Below are 20,978 nucleotides of genomic sequence, written 5' to 3' on the forward strand. Positions count from 1 at the left end.
CCAGTTTTCTTTTTCACCATTGGGGATCGTCTTCATGAAATGCCCCATTGATTATGAAAACTCAACTTTTGAGCTCTTTGAGTATTGCTCTATTGAAACTCAATTCTTGCAATTGACAGTCACCTATCTTGACTTTCTTTTTCATCTATGGGCATTGACTTTGCTTTTACCAGGCACACCACTTTTTATGCCCATAGCTCTCATGCATTTTTTCTTCACTTTTTTTTCATGGACATTGGCCTTACTTTTACCAGGCACACTGTTTTTTCATGCCGCTTAATTCTATTTTGAATTATTCTTGCGCACCATGCATGCGTCAAGCAATTACACTTTGAATGACACTCGAACTTTTCAAGAGTCTTCATCTGTCTTTTGCCTTGCCCCGGTATGGGGGATGATCATCAACTGGGTTTAAAGTGAAATGAATTCATAGGCTCAAAGGGGCTATGCAAAGGATATAAGTATATATGATAGAGAAAGAAATGCTCTTCATCATCCTAAGGCACTTAAATTAACACATGAATTCAATGTAATAGCAAGACAAGAAGATTGATACAAGTGAGAGCAAGAAAATTTCAATTCATTTTACTCACCTCATGATGCAATTTTATCTCTTAGTTGCCCCGATGTGGGGTGATTCTTGACAGGGGTGATTTGAAAAGAATATCCATAAGTGTATGGGCTCAAAAGGGTTAAGCAATGGATCACCTGTAGTGTTTGGGATAGAGAAATGAATTGCCTCTCATTATTTCGGTTGCCGTACTTTTTGCAAGAGAACTCTTTACCTTATGGATATGAACCTTCCTACACTCATCTCACAAGTGTATGAATATGGGACTGTGTATAGGATAGGGTTTGCCTTTCATCATCCCGACTCGTCTTATTTAGTATGCTCAATCAATTCCACATCATTCATTAAATTAGTCCATCTTAATGTTCTTTAATGGAATTGGTGGATAAAATATGTAAGAGTCATCATGCAAAACCCTTTTTAAAAGGAACTCAACAGCTTTAAGCATGTCAACTTCAAACAGTTTTCTATACTGCAAAATGGTTTTAAGCATTCATTCAAGGATTCCTCTACAATGGGAATTGCCTCAGTAGTTGATGTATTTGGATTGTCCCTATCATTCAAGATTGAAAATCCAATTTTGCCTCTGCACAAGAGAACGTGCATCAGTATGATATTATGCAACATCAAAGTAAATTCAAATTGCACATCCATTTTGGCTCAGGTTGAGACTTTATCCCAGTCTGGTCACTACCAAAACCTATCATGCCCTCAATTTGTCAACTCTTCCACCAGGGAATGATGGTCCTCTTTTACATGCCCCAAATCTTTTTTTTTTACTGCAAGTGCGCTCTAAGCCCGTTGATCACAAGTCAAGTTTATGATTGTTGAAACTTGATACGCTATTTTCAGATGTCCCTTGTCATAACAAGTTATAGAATTATGCACTGAGACAAGAAGCAAATGAGTCAGACAAACAAAATAGGTTTAATTTGCTACAAGCTTTGGGAAAATGTTTCAGGACTACTGTCTCAAGGAGAGCAGATGTAGGAGTCAAATCCGTTCGGAGTGATTGGATTTGAGCTGTCATGAATTGCATAGAGGCGAGCAACTGTCGGAGTTGGTCTTCCATAGCGGAGATACGATCACGCATTTCGGTTTGGTCACCATTCTAGTTCTTGATCACCTAAGGTAAATGGAGATATGTAAGAACGAGGTATACCGAGAAAACCGATCCATGACAACAATCTATTTTTAGTTAAGAAAAGTCCATAATGAAAAGGATTTCTTAAAATTGGACTAGGAAAATAAAGACATGGGACGCCCCAAAGAGGGACGAAATTTCCTAAACATGAACTAGGAAAAACCAAGACATAAATTGAAAACAAATTTCCAATTGTTATTTTCCAAATGATTCATTGTATGGCAATTCATTTGATTTCTAATTGACAAAGGAATTAAATCAATGATTGACCTAGATTGTCATGGACCGATCAAGAGTATGACAAAGTAAGTAAATTGCATTAATATGGGAATAGAAGACTTACTTCACCAAGGAAAATCGATGGTAATCACATAGACATGCACATGAGATGTGAGGCTCGATTTCTACTCTAGACAGGCTTAACAAAGTGGAGCTAAGAGGATGGTCTGACCGTTGCAGTCTCGTATTAACGTGTCGTCCCCTAACTCCGGCTCGCCGAATGGAATGCCCAATAATCACGCAGCTCGCGGATATGGACAAACACATTCGATACCATGAAAGAAATTTCGGGGAAGAGAAGGTCAACCTCTACATAGCAATCTCGCTTTAGAGGAAGTATCATTCTCAATACCATCCTAGAAGTTCTATCGCAGCCCAGTCCGACCGCAGTTGTGTGTGCAAATAGTGTGGTGCTAAAGCAATAAAGCATGCACAACAGTTTAAATGCAAACAACACTTCTATAGTTTTAATTCAAACATTCATCCCTAACTCCAACCTGCAAGACAGGGGTTAGCAAAGACTACTCCCCTTATACCTCCCATCTGCAAAAACATTTAACACCTTAGAAATGTTAGGGACATACCTGAGATCCTTGCTGCCAAACAAAAATATTTTTTTAAAAAGAATAATTGGCCTAAGTCCACTAAGTGTTTTAACACAAGTCCCCAGCGGAGTCGCCAAGCTGTCGCGACCTAATTTTTTCGCGGGTTCACCACCTAAAACTAGGTTAATGGATTACTAAGTCTTTAAGCCTAGCTCGGACTCTCCCAAGCCCATACCAATTCGCGACTTAGGTTTGAATTTCGAACATGCAAATTGATTTTATCGAGTCGCCACTAATATATTTTTGGTGGGTCGATTAGAAACCCAAGTAAAGTAACGGAGATTTACTTTACTCCTACGAACCAGAGATTTATGAATTCGGGGACTTGGTTACACTAGACTATCCTAGTGCCCTTTCGGTACCTTTTATTTCATTTTTAAAAAAAATGTTTGGCAATTGAATTGATTTTAATTTAACTTCATAACATGTGAGGTGATCATACATGTGCGCATACCACCAATTTAACACTCAAGAAAGCAATTAAATATTGCAAAACATACCTAGGAGCAACGAAAGATTCCGCATTGTTAAATCGGAATTCACATCAGCTTTCCTAGATATGATTTCTAATTAACACGCAATTTCAATTTTTGTTTTCACTTTATTTAATGAAAATCATGACTTATGCAATGCATGTTAATAATCTAATATGACATGGCAGCATGACCTAAACTATATGACATGAAGAAATGCAATAATTAAATGCAATATAAATGACCTAATTCTAATGACATGCAATGCGATGCAATGACATGCAAAATTATTTGAACTAAGATGTCATGCCGCATATAATTTAGCACGCGAGTTATATGTCATGCGACATTTATTAAATGATTTAGTCTAATGATGAGGAAGTTCTAATTAAATGAACCTAATAAAAACTAAATGACGTGCATTTGATATTTCTATTTAAAAATGCGAAAATAATCTAGCTAGATTAAAATTCAATCTAATTTAAACTAAGGATTAAGTCACATTAAATCCTAATTTAAACTAAGATATTATCTTAATCTAACATGTAATTGATCTAATATGCAATGACGTGCGGAGCAAGCCCTAATTCTACATGACATATGTATGAGAGTTTTTATCTTTTATTTTTTATTTAAAATTCAAAATTTAAAATTGCAACGTAATTAAACATGCAACTAAAGTCCTAAATTAATGCATTTTTTTTTTTTTTTTATATTTTTCGAACTAAGATCCCTATCCTAGCTATGCAAGATAACAATCTAAAACAAACTGAATCCTAATTCAAATATATTTTTTTTAGATTTTTTTAGTGATTCTCTAAAACAAGTCATTATCAACTAAGCAAAAATCTAAATAATCAAGATATGCAATCAAATAAAGGATCAAAATAATCGAAAAAATAACCTGTTGTCTCACAGGTCAAATTAACGATTATTCTAACCATAATTATCACAACAAAGAGTTCAAAATAACTAAAAATCGATCCGACTTTACGAATCAAATTAATAGTTATATTGATTCAACACTTAAAATACTATCGACAAATCCCAGAAATTATTATAATAAAAAAATTGATCCGAGATCTTACGGATCAAATTAGTAATTACAATAATTCTAGGGAATATCCTATGGATAATGCCTACAAAATCCATAAAATAAAGATCACCCCAAAACATAAAACAAATAAATAAAACAAATAGAAAAATAGAAATAAAACTACCTAATTTCTTTTCATTTTTCTTCCTTTTGTTTTTTTTTTCCTTTTCCTGCTTTCTTCACCTACGGTCGAGCGGCTTCGGTGGGTCACCGGAGGTTGGGTCTTCGGCGTTCAGAGCTCCGGCAAGGGCGGCAGCAGGCACAGCTGGTCACGGGTCAGGCGAGACAGGGGCGGCACGGGCGAAGGAGACAGCCGGCGTCGGGGTACGTTGGAGCAGCAACGTGGGCAGCCGGCGTCGGAGTATTGGCGCGGACTGGGCGGCAGCAGCAACAGGGAGGCGCGGCGTCGGTGGCCGGCGAACAGCGGGGTTGCGGGTCGCAGCGGTGTTGTCCCACGGGTGTGTAGCGGCTCGGCGTTCAGTTCCGGCGTCGTGGGTCAGCAAGCAGAGCAGCAACGGCGACGGGGCACGGGCTGAGGCGCGGCGGCGGAGCTGCGGACGTCGTAGCTGAGGTCACCGGAGAGGGGTTTCGAATGGAGGCTAGCAGACGCGGCGACAGCGCTGGGTCATGGGCTACTGGCTGCTGGGCGGCGATAGCAAGGCGGCGACAGCAAGGCGGTGCTTGGGCTTCTAGTTGCAGGCGAGGCAGATCCGGCGGTAGCAGCAGCGTCGCAGGGGCTCACAGGCGGGGCACAGCGATGCTGGTGCGGCGGTAGCGACCGGAGACTCGGGATCTGCAGGTGGGTCGCTCGGGCGTGAGGCGGAACAGGGCTGCTTGGGCGCGGTGACAGGTAGCGATCGGCAAGGTCAGGAGCGGCGGGCTTCGTCGGAGCTCCGGCGTCGGGGTACGTTGGAACAGCAACGTGGGCAGCAAGTTGGGAAGACGATGAACAGTAGGAGTCAAATCACCTTTTTCCTTTTACCTTTTCCCCTCTCTCTCTCTTTTCTCTCTCTCTCATTCTCCTGCTGACCTTTTTTTGTTTTCTTTTTTTCGACCCAAGAGAAGCCGTGAAACCCCCCTCTACGGTTTGCTCTCTTTTATAGGCCAAGACAAAATGCAATCCTTTTGTGAATATTTCATCCGACGAAAAGATTGTCTATAACCTCCTAATCACAAAAATCCTTATCTCAAAAATATTCTTCCCCGATTTCATCATTTATTGATAAAAAATAAGATTACAATACGATTTTTTTTAATTTTTCAAAAAAACCATAATATCGCATCAAATCTTAATTTTTCGCAAGATAATCAATTAAAAATAACGACGGGCTTGGGTTAATTTTATCATTTCATGGGTCTAGCCCGGCCTACCGAACTAGAGCTCAAAACATAAAATTTGAGCTCATCCACCACCGGTCCTAAAAATGAAAATAAAATGCAAAACATGTAAATTAAAATAAATGCACCTAAAAATTATATGCTATGCGATTGAATGGGGTTAAAAATTAATCCCCAATTTTTATGCAATAAATGACTAAATGGGTTGTCCAAAATTTAGGTGTCAACAAGGAGAAATTGATTCTTTCTTGTAAACGTAATCATAGACAATAGAATGCTCTTCACGTCGCTATAGACATTTCCAATTCCACAAAATTAAACTAAAGCTTCACAACACATTCTGAGTGCCAAAGAGGTGCGCAACAAGCCCAATTTTGACTTCTTGAATAACCTAACAATCCACAAGATACACCAAATGATAAAACATGGAACCACCAACAATGAGGAGAATAAAGAACACCAAATGAAGCAAACTAGTTTAGGAATCATTATGGCACAAGAAAATACAGGAAAATGCAAGCACTTAACCAAAATGTCAATTGCAAAGCATGGAATGGAATTGCTCGACCTTCATAATATGCCATCAACTAATTTCGAGTCCATCTTAATCTACATTGCAAATCAAACAACATTTTAAACCAAAGACAACTCAAAAATCTGAAAACTTAGACAACAATGAGGATGAGAAAAAGAAAGGAGAAGAAATTTGGCATTTATGAAAGCAAATGTGAAAAAAATAAAACTTGATCTTGGATAGACAAGTAACCCATACTTGTGGAGCCACATGTTGCTTCCTGATCAAAGTTTCAAACGTGATCGGCGGGTTCTTGGGAGGGAGAGATTTTTTTGGGGGGGGGAGGGAGAGAGAGAGAGGGCTTCATGAAGAGGATGTAGTAATCAATGAAGAGAGAGAAAATGGGGGGGGGCTTCTTCCTCTGAATGGTGGGAGAAGGACGTGGCAATCCATGAAGAAAGAGAGGAGAGATAAAAGTTTCACTCTAACAAAAGGTGTGATCCAGTTGACACGTGGAGTCACATGTTGCTTCCTGATTAGGCTGACACACGGTGATGTGGAGTGGTTGACCCACCTAATATTTTCTCCAAATCTTGTGCATGCAATATTTTCTCTAGCTTGCCATGTCAGCATCTAATGGAGCAACACGTGTCGAGAAAATATTAGGTGGTCCTGGACCGCCAAGTCAACGTGTCCTCCAACCATTCATGAAGCGCCACGTGGAGGCATGAGTCCCCTAGACATCTTCTACACAAGAGTAGGCATCTTCCCTCTCTCTCCTCTCCCTAGTTTCTTCCCTCTCTCCCCTAGCCTGCAACCTACCCCTACATTCTCTTTCTCCTTTGCAATGCATTTACTTTTTCCTTCTCAGATGAAAGAAAGAGAAGCAAAACCTTTCTCTTTCCTCTCCACATAACTCGAAAGATTTGTTTATCCTTGACTAAAGCTTTCAAATTTTGAATCCCAAATTCTCTCTCTCCACACTTGTTGTTGCTTCGGCATTCGTCAAGCGGCTGTTCCCCCATCATCTTGAACGAAGCACATTACTGCCATCCTTGCTTCGGCGCTTGCTCGCTTCTCTCTCTGCGCTCGTTGTTGCTCTGGCCAAGGAGGAGGAGATCCAGAAAATCAGGAAGGTTAACTGGGCGCTGGAGGAGTGGGTGAAGTCGCCGTGTACGGAGAACCATATTTGGAGGGACCTTGCCTAGGCCAATGAGGCCACCGCCAACGCCCTCCGCCCCAACCTCGAGCAGGTCCTAGTGTAGGTCAACAAGGATGACCGCCCTCGCCATTGCAGATGAAGCACATCACGGCTGTCCTTGCTCCAGCGCTTGCTCGCTTCTCTCTCCGCGCTTGTTATTACCCTGGCGCTCGTCAAGCAGCCATTCCCCATGGTTGCTGATGAAGCACATTAAAGCCGCCCTTACTCCAGTGCTCACTTGCTTCTCTCCGTGCTCATTGCTGCTCCGATGTTTGTCAAGCAGCTGTTCCCCCCACCATCTCTGACGAAGCACATTTGTTATTTTGTAATATGTTAATCTTTAATAGCTTTTTTTTTTCTTGCATTAACTTTGGTCCTCTCTTTAGGGTCATAATTATTAGTCATTTGATTGATGTGAAATGCTCAACATTTGTTATTGCTTGCTGTATGTTCAATATTTTTATTTCTTCATAGAGAAGTGGTTTGAGAGGTTGTGGTAATAAAGTATGTTGGAAATTCAAAGCTTGTTCGTTCTCCATATTAGGTACTACTCATGCATGAGCTAATTTGAGGAGAATGTTTGAGGTGGAAATATGTCTAAATTGTGTTAGGAACCATTCATTAATTTTTTCCATCCGCCGCTTCATTGACGACAATTTCATTGATATGAATATTGGAAATATTCACTAACAACCACCCAGTTAGAGAATCGAAAGAGACAAGAAATGTTTGGCAAAGAATTAGTCAACTCATGAGACCGAAAAAAGAAGAAGATGAGTCTATCTAGGAAATATTTCTATCTAGGAAATATTTCCCCTTAGTTCTCCTAAGAGAGAAAAGTTATAAAAAAGAAAAAAGAAAAACTAGTCTAGGATAGGTTAACATGGACACTACCGGATTTAGGAGAGTTACAAAGAGGACAAGTATGGAGGCAAGACCCACACACTGCGCACAAACACGAGTGCTTTCATGGCAACAACAGCACGCTTGCCTCCTTCTTCCTGCACTTCCAGCGTCAAGTTGTCATTGCCCTCCCTCTCCTTTTATCCTCATACACCTCCCTTCCTACCCACCTCGCTCTCCTCCTTCCCACCTTTGTAATTGCTCCCATAGCATGACACAACGTTGTCCACCTCGTCCTCCAAGGAGGACCCGCCACGAGGGCGGTCATCCTTACTAACATGTGCCACAACTTGCTTGAAGTTGGTGTGGAGGGTGTTGGCGATGGCCTTGTTGTCTTGGGTGATGTCCTTCCAAATCTAGTTCTCCACGCAAAACGACTTCAATTGCTCCTCCATTGCCCAGTTGAGCTTCTCGATCTTCTGGATCTCCTTCTCCTCAGCTGGAGTAGCAACGAGCATGGAGAGAGAAGTGAGCAAGCGTTGGAGTAGGGGTAGCCATAATGTGCTTCATTGGAGACGGTGGGGGAACGGCTGCTTGACGAACGTTGGGGCAACAATGAGTAAAGAGAAAGAGAGAGAGAATTTGGGATTCAAAATTTGAAAGCCTTCATCGAGGAGAAAGAAATCGTTTGAGTCATCTAGAGAGGAAACGGAAAGGGTTTGCTTCTCTTTCCTTCACCTGAGAAGGAAAGACTAAATGCATTGTAGAGGAGAGAGAGGAGGCAGGGATAGTGTTTAGGCTAGGAGAGAGAGAGAGGGAAGTGTCACGGTCCATGAATCCTCCCGTACTCGTGACACTTGTGAGTGGCGCTTAGGGTTATCTGGTGAAGAGTGAGAGGCAAAAGGGTAGAACACAACTGGTTCGTGGGAGTGACGTCAGGACGGTTGGTGCTAGGAGTTATGGGATAGAAGGATTACAACACTTAGAAGCTTTGAAGACGGGGTAGGCCTCCCGTGCACAAACTGGTCGAGAGCTGATGCCGCTCTCGTAACGAGGCCATGGCAGGCCGAAACCAGTTGTTGTGCCTAAAGAGAACTGCTGCCTTACTCGATGGACTAGACGCCCGAGCGAAGCTGGGCGTGGTAAGGTCTCGCACGAAGAATCATTCACTGTATCGTTCGTGGAACAACTAAAGAAAGGGCTGGCCCAGCGAATTCCGCTCGTTGGGTGCCCGCGGGTCGTTCCGAGGCCAAGGAAACTCTCGGCCCGTGACAGAAGGGTGTAGGCTAGGAGAGAGGGGGAAGAAGGCTAGAGAGAGGAGAGAGAGAGAGAGAGAGAGAGAGAGAGAGAGAGAGGGAAAAACCTACTTTTGTGCAGAAAATGTCTAGGGGACCCACGCTTCCATGTGGCACTTCATGAATGGCCAAATGAGATGTTGACTTGGCAATCCAAGACCACCCAATATTTTCTCAACACTTGTCACCACTTGGTGTTAATTGGGTTACTGACGTTGTGCTGATGTTATGTCATTATCCTCTGCTTCATTTATAGAATTTGCCCAAAGATTAAAAAATTGCAAAAAATATTCCATAATCCCCCAAAAGTTGTAAATGAATACGTTGATGGAAAGCTTGTTTCGGATACTTTCTAGAGGTATCATTTTTTTTTTCCAGGAAACTATTTATGCTAAAAGATATAACCTTGCAAATTTCAACCTTCAAAAGGTAGGCCTAGTTTTCTCTTAAACAACGGATCCGAAAACAACCAAACTTTCCACATTGACATATTGGCTACAACATACATATTGGAAAGCGCCATATGTGCACTCGTTAGGTCCAAAACTTAGTATTTCGCTAAAAAATACTATTCCATGCAAATTATCAAATAAGTGCAAGGGAAAAAATTACTGTTTGCTCTTTTATGAATGTTGGGTTTTGGGGTTAGTGAGATCATACCTTTTACATCCACGACCAATGATCGTTTCACTAATGCGCGTATTACTAGTGGTCGAAGGTGCAATCTCAAATTGGAAAATGCCCAAGTTTCCATTGCCAATTGTGCCACTCGATTCGCACAATTCAAGTTTACATTTGGTAATGCTTTGATGGAGATATGGTATATTGTTCTTTGAGAAACAAAAAAGTAATCTTCTCCTGTTTTGTTCTTAAGATTAATGTGCAAATAAGAGATTGTTATCCCTAATATCCAACCGCCTGCAATTTAAACTCATGATGACTTGTTTCTAGGAGAGGAGTGCTTATCCAAATTACCCATTCCCTCCTGAAGGAAACCCAAACCCAGAGAACATGGATCAGGTTTTGGGTCGACTCATCGTAGGCGGGAAAAGTACCAAAAAAGTCATAAATCTATTGCATTGGTACCAATTCAGTCATAAACTTTTCAATTGGACCAATTCAGTCCTAAACCTTTTAATATTGGTACCAATTAAGTCCAACTGGCCAATTTTAACCAGCCGGCGCTGACGTGGATGTCGGCCGGTGACTGGACGTTGATGTAGCAACTTTTATGATTTTTCTTTTCGAATTTATTATTATTATTATTAATTAATTTATTTTTATTTTTTTCTTTTCTTCTTCTTCCCGGCGGTGGCCGGCGAGCCTTCGGTGAGGCTCGTTGGCTACCGGGCGAGGTTCACGAAGCCCTCCCTTACCGTCGGCGAGGGTCACGGCCCTCACCCAGCCTCTACTAGGGCCGCCGCTGAGGCCATGGCGGCCATCGCCAGGGCGGAGGCGAGGGCCGCGAGGGTCGCAGCCCGCTCGGCCTTGCCCAGGGCCGCCTTGCCCGTGGCTTAGCCTAGATTTGGGCGAGGCCAGCCTTCACCATCGGAGCAGTTGGTGGGATTGCTCGCGGCTTTTTGCTCATGGAAGGAGAAGAAGAGCAAAAGCCGACGGCGATGAAGTGGAGGAAATTGAGGTCGGGAGCTGGGCTAAGCCGCAGGAGAGGCGGTGCTGGGCGAGGCCGAGTGAGGGCTGCGACCCTCACTGGCGGATGGCGAGGGCTTCGCGGCCCTTGCCTCTGCCCTAGCTATGGTGAGGGCTTCGCAGAGGGCTGCCATGGCCTCGCTAGCTGCGGGTGAGGCTGGCCTCGCCGACGGCCTTGGGAGAGGCCGGGCAAGGGTCGCGACCCTCACCGGTAGTAGGTGAGGGCTTCGCGGCCCTCGTCTAGTGGTTGGCGAGCCTCACCGAAGGCTTGCCGACCATCGCTAGGAAGAAGCAGAAAAGAAAAGGAAAAAGAAAAAAAAGAAAAAAATCATAAAAATTGCCATGTCAGTGTTGGTCACTGGTTAACGTCCATGTCAGTGCCGGCCAGCTAAAATTGGCCAGATAAACTGAATTGGTACCAATATTAAAAGGTTTAGGACTGAATTGGTTCAATTAAAAAGTTTAGGACTGAATTGGTACTAAAACAATAGATTTAGAACTTTTTTGGTACTTTTCCCCATCGTAGGCAGATTGGACCTAATATTGACATTATTCTAATAGACCGTGAATTTTAGTGAAATCTACTCCATATATAAAAGCAAAGAGAAAAGCATAAAAGTTTCTCCCTCTCACTCACCTCTTCTGCGTCAGACATGGTTGCCTTGCCAATCCCACCCTTGCACCTTCCGGCTGCCATCACACAGCGCCTTTAGCACGTGCACACACACAAAGGACAAAAGTACTAAAAAATCATAAATATATTGCGTTGATACTAATTCACTCATAAAATTTTTTAATTGGATCATTTTAATCTTAAATCATTTCATATTGATAGTAATTAAGTCAATTTAGCCATTTTAGGTTAGAAATTGTTGACGTGGATGTCGATCATTTTATATAACATGACTAGTGTTGGTGAGGAAAATATAAATATTTTAATACTTTTTAATTTTTTGTTAAATTTTTTCTTTTCAATTTTTTATTATTCTTCTTTCTTTTCATTTCTTTTTGTCCCTTTTCCTTCTTTGCCTATGGTTGGTACTCAATCATGACTAGTTACCAGCCATAGGCGAGGGCATCGGGGTCCTCACCTAGGCCGTGAGGGTCGAGCCCTCACTAGATTTGACAAGGGTGACCCTCACATGTGGCCCTCATTGGCCTTTGCTTGTGGCCCATCGTCGGCCATGCTTAAGTACTGGCCATAGGCTAGAGCAAAGAGAAGGGGAAAAAAGGGACAAAAAAGAATAAAAGGGAAATATTGATAAAAAATTTCGAAGAATTTATTATAAAAAATGACCATGTTAACACCAATTGTGTCATGTAGGATGACTGACGTCCATGTTAGGCATTTTCGGCCTAAATTGGCTGGATATACTCAATTGGCACCAATGTGATTATATTAAAACTAGATTGATTCAATCAAAAGTTTTAGAACTGAATTTGTACCAATGCAATAAGTATAAAACTTTTCCAATACTTTTATCCACACAAAGTGAAGCGAGGAGCTTGATCGTGGTGGTCCTCACCCCAAAAAAGCTACAGCCACCTCAGGTAACCCTAGCTAGATTTGGGCACGCGCGAGGCTAGGGACCCCTCACACATGGAAGAGTAAAAAAGAAGACAAAATCCTAGCAATAAATTGGTAAATCAAAGACGGTAGCATGTTTGATCGTTAGCATCGCAGATATTGAGATTTATGAGGGGAACAAATTCGAATGACATACTTTTACGTCAACAAAGAGAAGTTACATAGACAATCCAAATACCTCAATGCATGGAAGTAAGCGACTGCAATAGAACTTCAATTTTCTTAACTGGCCTAGCATCAAATCAATGGCGTCTTTCCGGGGTCCAGCTCGGTGCCCTCGGGCTAAAATGCGCTGAAACCACCCTAGAATCAAGAAGCTTAACAATCGGCGCGAAGCTCACGCACCTTGGAACCTTATACTGATTAATGGATGCACCCCTGGAGATGGCATAGTCCATGAGTTCCTCGAATGAGCCGGTCTTGACTACACGAATCTCTAGCGGTCCGATCGAGTTGTCTGTGACCCGGCACTGTCGATACACCGAGTTGAGTGTCTCTTCCATTGCGAGGCAACATTGATCCAGTACTTCATGGTTTGGCCCATTTTCTTCGTGTTTCCCCAGCAATTCCCAATAGATCACGTAGTGCCCTGGCATCGTCGCGGTATCCGCATAGCTTGTGTACTCAACCACACTCGTGTTGGACTCACACAGCAACCTTGACGCACTCTCGACGGCGCCCTGCAGCTCTGCCTCGTCGGTCTTGTCCGAGTCGATGCTGAGCAGCACGTTCCTCCTCTTTACAAAGCGGAACTGCGGGGCCGAGTTGTGGAACCCAGTGACCCTGAGGATATCCCCTACCCTGTAACGGCAAAGTCCCGAATAGGTTGTGACAACGAGCTCGTACTCTTTCCCGACTTCCACGTTAGTCAAGTCCACCAGCCATGGCGGCGAGTCTTGAGAGGGATATGCCGGGGCCTGCAGGTCGTGGGGCGCGAACTCGAAGTAGCCCATGTTGGGCATGATCGTATAAGAGACCTCGGATGGCTTGCAAATTGGGTTCAGGTTGAGCCCAAAGTAGCACTCTGAAGAAGCATACATTGTGCATGCTAGAGGCAACCCTCGACTATAGTAGTCCAACGTGGGAATGTATTGAGCCATAGCGCCGGTCACAATCACATCTAAGTACTTGGTATTTGGCCAAATCCTGGTGATGATTCCCTCCCAAGCTTGTCCCTCGCACTGCGTCTGGATAAACTCGGCGAGCCCTCGATCTGGTCTCAGTCTCTCCTCCAAGCACCAGCGGATTGCAGGGTTGGTGATCCGAGGGTTTAGGGCCCCGGTCTCAATGTCGTGAGCCAAGAGCTTCCAATTGAGCTGGAGGAATCGGATGGCCCGGATCAGGCCAGATGCGAACACGGCGCCGACACGGAGGACCTCATGGTGCATGATCAGGCCGCACAGCATTTGGGCGTACATGCTCTGGAAGGTGTCCGGACAGAGGATCGCCTCGTTTGGGCTAGTGTAGACGTTGAAGGGGTCGTGCGGCCTCGTCCTGAAGTGGTCGCTTTTGTAGTAGCTCGTGAGCACGGGGCGCGCCAAGAGGCCTCCTGGGGTTTTCGTCTCTGCTTTCACGAAGAGGAAGTAGAGTGCCTTACCTTTGTCCAAGCCTGGGACATAACTGTTCCGAGAGGGAATAGAAGTTTAAAGTAAATTTTTGTCGAAGAATTGAGCCAGATATTAAGGTTAGATTAACACAGCAGTATTGATTCCATTAGATCCTTGAAACATAAGGATTTTGTAATTGAAGGATCATTTAATTTAATTTAATTCCCAGGAAGAAACTAGCCCATATATGTTAATTAGTATGGGGATTTTATGATATCTCCTATATATCTATTTATAGACCATATGTGAGTGGTAGTACATGATGATTGGATAGTGACTAATGATTAGTCTGCCATGACTAGATATTGAGTGAACAATTGTCTGTTTGCCATTGCTACTACAATGTTTGGCGAGTAATTCTTTTGTTGATTTTATTTTTCTTCACCTGACAGGTTGATTCCATAACAATATTTGTCATTCCGTAACAATCTTTATATATATCAATCTACAACGAAGCTATCATGTGTTAGTCATTCCTTTTTGATAATACGTCTATGTGAATGTCTAATTAGTGATTAACATGGTCATGTTAGAATTAGCGTTGGTTGAATCTCTAAATGTGTTTAAGGAGGGAGGGAGGAAGGGGAAGAGAGAGAGAGAGAGAGAGAGAGAGAGAGAGAGAGACTAACAGGTTCATTACGGGCATGAGGAGGCTGTAGAGTAGCTGGCGGCGATTCCACTCTTCTTCAATGGTAGGCATGAGCTTTCTCTCTCCGGCTGAAGTTCCAGAGCTGAAAAGGAAATGCACGAATCACGTTAGTTCATTAATTAATATTCAAACACCAGCGATTGTTCTTTAATATTTCTCATTATCAATGTTGGGAAACCAGCATGGTTTGAGTTTTTTTTTTTTTTTTGGGTCGAAAGCATGCTTTGAGTTGAATCCTAGCATGGTCCAATACTTCATTCCTTTAATCTTGTTCTGGTGGCTGGATCAAGTCGAATAATGTTAGAGGTTAGTAAAATCCAGACGAAGAGTTAGGATTTAAATTAGTAAATTAATCCAGTCAAAAAGACAGATAAAGATCAATGATTTTGCAAGATCGCGGTTCTTGAACTTGACTGGAAGCACGAAAATCTGCATGTGTGTCTATGAACTCTAATAACCTTCAGTAGCGCGCATTGACATGGCATGAATAAAAAGAAAACTGCTCCCTAATAATGATGGAGTTAATAAAGATACTTTGATTCTGCATGGGGGTGTTGCACGGGTTGTCGAAACCTGTAACGGCGATTAGCAATATAGCGAGCTGATCATTATGAGACACAAATTCACATGTAAAACATAGATTGCACCATTGGCAATATTTTCCTTTTGGTGAGCCAACTGCCCAAATTTTAAAAAGAAAAAGAAAAAAAAAGAAAAAGAAAAAGAAAAAAGATCTCATTCTAAGGCAAGTAGTTATTTTTATTGGAATAACATGTCTCATGTCCCATTGCATACCCAAGCATTAATCTTCCAATGGATTTATCAACCAACAGAACCTAAATTCTGACAAAATGACCACTTAGAAATTCCGAACGTCAACAAAAATTTTTCTTGCCTGGTGAGGAACTCAGAGATGGGGCGAGAGGACAAGATTTTGGAGCGGTCGCCATTGGCGATACGTCGAATCTCAGGCTCCAAATCCTCGTACGTGACGACGGGCACTTTGGCTTTGAACGCATCTCTATCTGTTTTGCCACTGAGTTGGAATCGCTGGAGATATTCGGTGTCCGAGTTCCCACTCAGTATCTCGCCCAGAACCCTCTCTTGAACGGAGTCACAGTTCCGGGTCATCTCTTCGATAAACTCAAGAGCCTTCGCGTCCTTCTCGCGTGCAGGACGACGATGGCCCCGTGGAGATGAAAGGACCGGTTCGACCGTCATGATTTGTGAATGTTGTACTCAAGAGATGGTAAAAAGCTCAAAGTTATGCAGCTCACTGGTGATGAGACTATGCCCTAACCATGCTTCTGCATTCGATATATATATATAGCGAAGGCCAGAAGTGTGACGTCACGTGCGTGACGCGTTTTGGTGTACACGTGGAGGCAGGCTTTTGGAAACAACGATGGCTTCGGGGGAGGAAGCTGACTGAGCCTTCGCAAGTCGTGTTACGACAGTGGTTCTCCTTTGCTTTCTCTATGCATCTCTTTTCATTAGAAGTTGGAGGGAGAAGAGGAGACAGGTGGGGTCCATGACAGGAATGAGTGGCTGTAAAAGGGTGAGACATGTGGGGCCTACCTGCTTGCCACGTCAGCTAAACATCAGCCGCCGTGGTGGGGGTGGTTAGGTATGCTCTTGGCTGCCGGCAAAAACGAGTGAAGTTGAAACGAATATTATTTATCTGGAAGCGAAAGTTTCGTCTGCTGATAGTATAAAAGCATGTGAAGAGATCATGCAAGTGAAGTATTCATCTAGTATAGATATGTATTTTTGACTTGAGAATAGGTGATAAGAGTAATGCCCTGGTGCTATTCCCATCGGTTATCGGCGGAATTTTATGAAGATTTTCCCTTGATTGAGATGGATCACAAGTTAAAATGCCACTGTTTCGGCTTTTTGAATGGCCACGTATCTAGGAAAAAGTATTAAAAAGTCATAAATATATTGTATCGATATAATTTAGTTTTAAATATTTTAATTGGATGAATTTAGTCATAAATATTTTCACTTTATACCAATTCAGTCAATCCAATTAATTTAGGCTGAAAAATATTGAAATAAATGCCAGGTGTCCTATATGACATGAGTAGCACTAACGTGAAAATTTATATAATTTTTTTTAAAATTTTCTGATTTTTTTTTTTATTACTCTTTCCTTTTCTTATCATTTTTTTCTGTCCTTTTTTCCCCCAACTATGAGTTGGCAAGGTCACAAAGGTCTGCACTCATGGCAAAGGCTGCAACACCCTTGCCAAGAAGAGGTGAAGGCATTGCGGTCCTCATTAGCCAATAGATGAGTGTGTTGGCCCTCGATTGGATTTGGGTGAGGGCTTGACACCCTTGCCCATGACCAGCGAGTTGTTGGTCCTAGTTCAAAGAGTAAAAGAAAGGTTGAAAGAAAGAAAAGATTTTTTTTTTTTTTTTTTTTTTTATTAATGTCAGCGCTACTCGTGCCATGTAAGATGGCTATTGTCCACATTAATAATTTTTGGCCTAAATTGATCGGATAGATTAAATTGGTACTAATATGAAAAATATTTGAAACTAAATTAGTTCAATTGAAAAGTTGAATACTGATTAATACTAATGAAATAGGTTTAGAACTTTTTTGATACTTTTTGTTTTTATATATATCTAGCTAATTGTAGACATTGGTGCAGCAGGAGTCTTTAGATATGTATAGGTGAAATGGACATAGCGTTGCCGTTTAGAGTTTGAGAAGCCTACCTGTCTTTCGTTTTCTACTCTTATAAAACAACATATCGATACAACAATCCAAGACGTGGTGAGCTCTAACATTACTTTTTAAATCCTTTAGATATATACAACGGGTCGTGGATTTTCTAAGTTCAATGTGATAGCATCTCCTGCCCATCAATCAAAGGTGGAACGAGACTCGCTAGAAAAATTAGTTCTTCCCCTTAAACTTTTATAGTTTTCATGTGGGTCAATGCAATCTCGGAAAACATGATAACCTGAAGGATTTGTACTGGATGCACCATGTTACTCTACCATTTTCAACTAAAGCAATTTTGAAATGACGATCTAAATAGAGATTGATATGGCATTTACAGATTTGCCTTAGGATAGGAGGTAGAATGCCATAATGCTATTTCCTTCTTTAGCGTGATGTTGTAGAGACTTGTGATGCGATTTAGGACGAGGCTTGTGAGGAAAGTATTGTCTTTCCCTTTATATTAACAGGTTTCCATCTACCCCGGGGGCTTGATATTCTAAAAAACTCTAAAGTTAACTCCAATCTCAATTCTAAGAAAAACTTTTTTTCTCATATAAAATCCTCAACTTTTGGTACAGTCTTAACACTATCCAATTTTGCCCTTAGTGATGTGGCATTTCCTTGTCATTGTTCTGATTTTTCCCTAAATTTCAGATCCAAGAAGAAGTCTTTGAAGATGAATTTTCATGTCATCCCAAACAATGTCTTCTTGGACCTAAAACTAGAGGAATTAAGTTTGATTTTATGCAATTCTTGTTATTTTAAGAGAGTCTTCCTTCCATTCCATTTGAGGATCTTCAATTTTATGCTCAATATTCAATCTCTTGTGTTCGAGTGTCTTCCCTAATACTCAAATAATTTGTGCTTAGGAGTTTCTCTCTTAGATGTTAAGAGAAATTTTTATGGCAAATTAACAATGATAGATATGAGACTCAAGTAACAGTTTATAATTTTTTATGGGACAAAATTTTTATGTTGGGATTTTTTTAGGGTATTAGGCCTTTGCCCTCGTTTGTACCTTCAATGATAATTATTAAAAAATTTCCAAACCTATTGTATGAAATACAATTCAATCATAAATTTTTCAATTTAGTTAATTTGTCCTAAACTTTTTGATTATTTACCAATATAGTTATTCCAGTCAATTTTGGCTGGAAATAGCTAATGTGGTGGTTGTAGGACAACTGGTGTTGACGTGGACAATTTATACATTTTTTTTTTTGTTTAATTTCTGATTTTTTCTTATTTTTCTTCCAATTTTTGCCTTTTGTTTTCTTTCCTGCGCTAGACACGTAACCACCATCTATTGTGTCCTCCACCTTAAATTAGTGGTTTCACATACGTCATGAATCACACATGGCAAACCTCCATCTTGGGATTATGAGAATCTACCGCCACATTTGTCACTTATGAAAGAAAATCATGAATATTGCTTATGAATCTAAGTGCAACCGGGTGACTACCAAATCACGAGGCTTAGAGCAGTTCCACCAAAATTACTTCGGCTGAGACTAGAGTTAATCATTGGGCGGGTTGGGTCACTTGAGCCAAAACCTTTGAAGGCCTTGCCAAGGCACATATGAGTGGGCCTAGACAAGTGCCAAAAATTTGACGTGACATGATACTAGTAGTGTACGTTTTTTGAAAGTTGTAATACTAAAGTGGTTAGTTGAAAATTATCGCATTCAAGTAAATACCTTTTAGAAGTCATGGCATTCAAATTAACAATTTTTAGAAGTTATGACACTCAAGTAATGAAATTTTTTTTATGGCACTTAAGTGAGTGCTATATGAAAATGATGGTACTTACGGTGTCATTATACCATATTAAGTAATATTCTATGAATTGTACCAATGATGTCTACTTTGATTTGTTTAATGTGTTTTTGGTACTATTTATAAATGTGCATAGTATGCTCAATTTACTTAGAAGAGATTTGTATCAATCGTTGAATAGTGGCTTGCTTATACCATTCATCTCAATAGTTTTCAATAGTTTTCCAGCTTCTATAGATATCAATGATGAGGATGAGAGTAGTATCGGCAGATGCTTGATAGTTGCATATATGTTTGAAATGATACATTTTGGGTTTAGTTAGCAAGTCATTGGAGATGTATATTTTATTTTTGATGGGTTTTAGGTTGTTTCATTAGATATATACATGGATATATATTATGATATTGTTAACATTGGTTATGTGTACACATAAGATGCGTCCTTCGGGTAGAAGAAAAACAATGTTATTTCCTTTATACTCGTAAAGTTGGGGTGTGATAGTAAATTTTTGTAGGGGGATTTCGTCAGCCAGTCCATTGTAAAAGAGTAGGAGAAAGGTGAGGCTCGGAAAGAGAGAATTAATGTTGCTGGTATTTCCTCTAATGTGGTATTTCAGTTGTCTAGTGAATTCCATTGACACTTCCAAAGACATCGCAACATTGCAGAGTACCCTGGGCCACGGATAGTGAGGTAAGGGAGTGTAGCCGGTTGCAGAGCAAGGCCACCACCTGTTGTGGAGAAGCGCATTTGGCCCTGACTTATTAGAAGATGCTTATGCTGCAACAATCACATTGTAGTAGGACAAAGCTATAGTAATCACTACAACTAAGGACATGTTGCAAATTATGCTCATCATAGGTGACCTCTTCTTTTGCTGTGAGGATACAATGAGGGTTCAATTACCAACCGCATATATAATTTCACCTAATTTAATGAGATTTCAAAGAATTACAATTAAGTGAAAATTTGCACAAGTCTCTTATTAACTTTAATTACACGGAAGTTGATAGTACTGGAAGATCATATTTTAGTCGTGTGTACCAATTTTTCTCTCATTAAGTTGTTAATTACTTTTGATTTATCAAGTCTCATTTCATCAAGTCTTATTTGAGTTGCCTGCTAGTATTTATTTTGGTTTATTTGTTTAATTTTGCCGTTATTTGCCTTATCTATGTGTTAAATTTATAATTTCAAAAAGGTATTAGCAAGTTAACTAGAAAAAAAGTTATTTACCTATAGTTTTTGACACAACAACTGTTGAAATTTACCTGAACAATAAAATTTTCATATCTTTTATACAAAAGAATAGAGTTTTGCCCGGCCAAAATAAATTATATAATATTATGTATTTTGTCAAGTTTTGACAAATTATGAAAAACTGAGGCGACTCTTTTCTTTTGGGAGACAAAACGCGCTAAATCCCACAATACAAGCCGAACACTTAATTCCACAAGCAAATCGGCATGCCTACTGTCTTTTCTGGGAACATGTTGCGGACATATCTCGCAGTCGTAACAGCTACGGAAGCAGAGGATTTTCTTCCCTTTAGGTAAGTCTCCACTTGAAAATGCACCGGTGGCATGCGATGAATCAGAAAAAATCTCTCTCTCTCCA

The 20,978-nt window shown here is 41.0% G+C and overlaps 1 protein-coding gene across 1 annotated transcript; it reads right to left on the bottom strand.

Moving 5' to 3' along the window:
* Positions 1-12,836: 12,836 nt before the first annotated feature.
* LOC104418476 (probable indole-3-acetic acid-amido synthetase GH3.1) lies at positions 12,837-16,071 on the bottom strand. The gene is made up of 3 exons (XM_010029846.2): positions 15,746-16,071; positions 14,831-14,932; positions 12,837-14,214 (listed from the first exon to the last, which is right to left on the bottom strand). Exons 1-3 carry the CDS (start codon positions 16,069-16,071, stop codon positions 12,837-12,839), a joined length of 1,806 nt encoding a protein of 601 aa, XP_010028148.1.
* Between the last annotated feature and the right edge of the window lie 4,907 nt (positions 16,072-20,978).

Source organism: Eucalyptus grandis, chromosome 9, assembly GCF_016545825.1.
Source record: "Eucalyptus grandis isolate ANBG69807.140 chromosome 9, ASM1654582v1, whole genome shotgun sequence".
Classification (NCBI taxonomy): domain Eukaryota; kingdom Viridiplantae; phylum Streptophyta; class Magnoliopsida; order Myrtales; family Myrtaceae; genus Eucalyptus; species Eucalyptus grandis.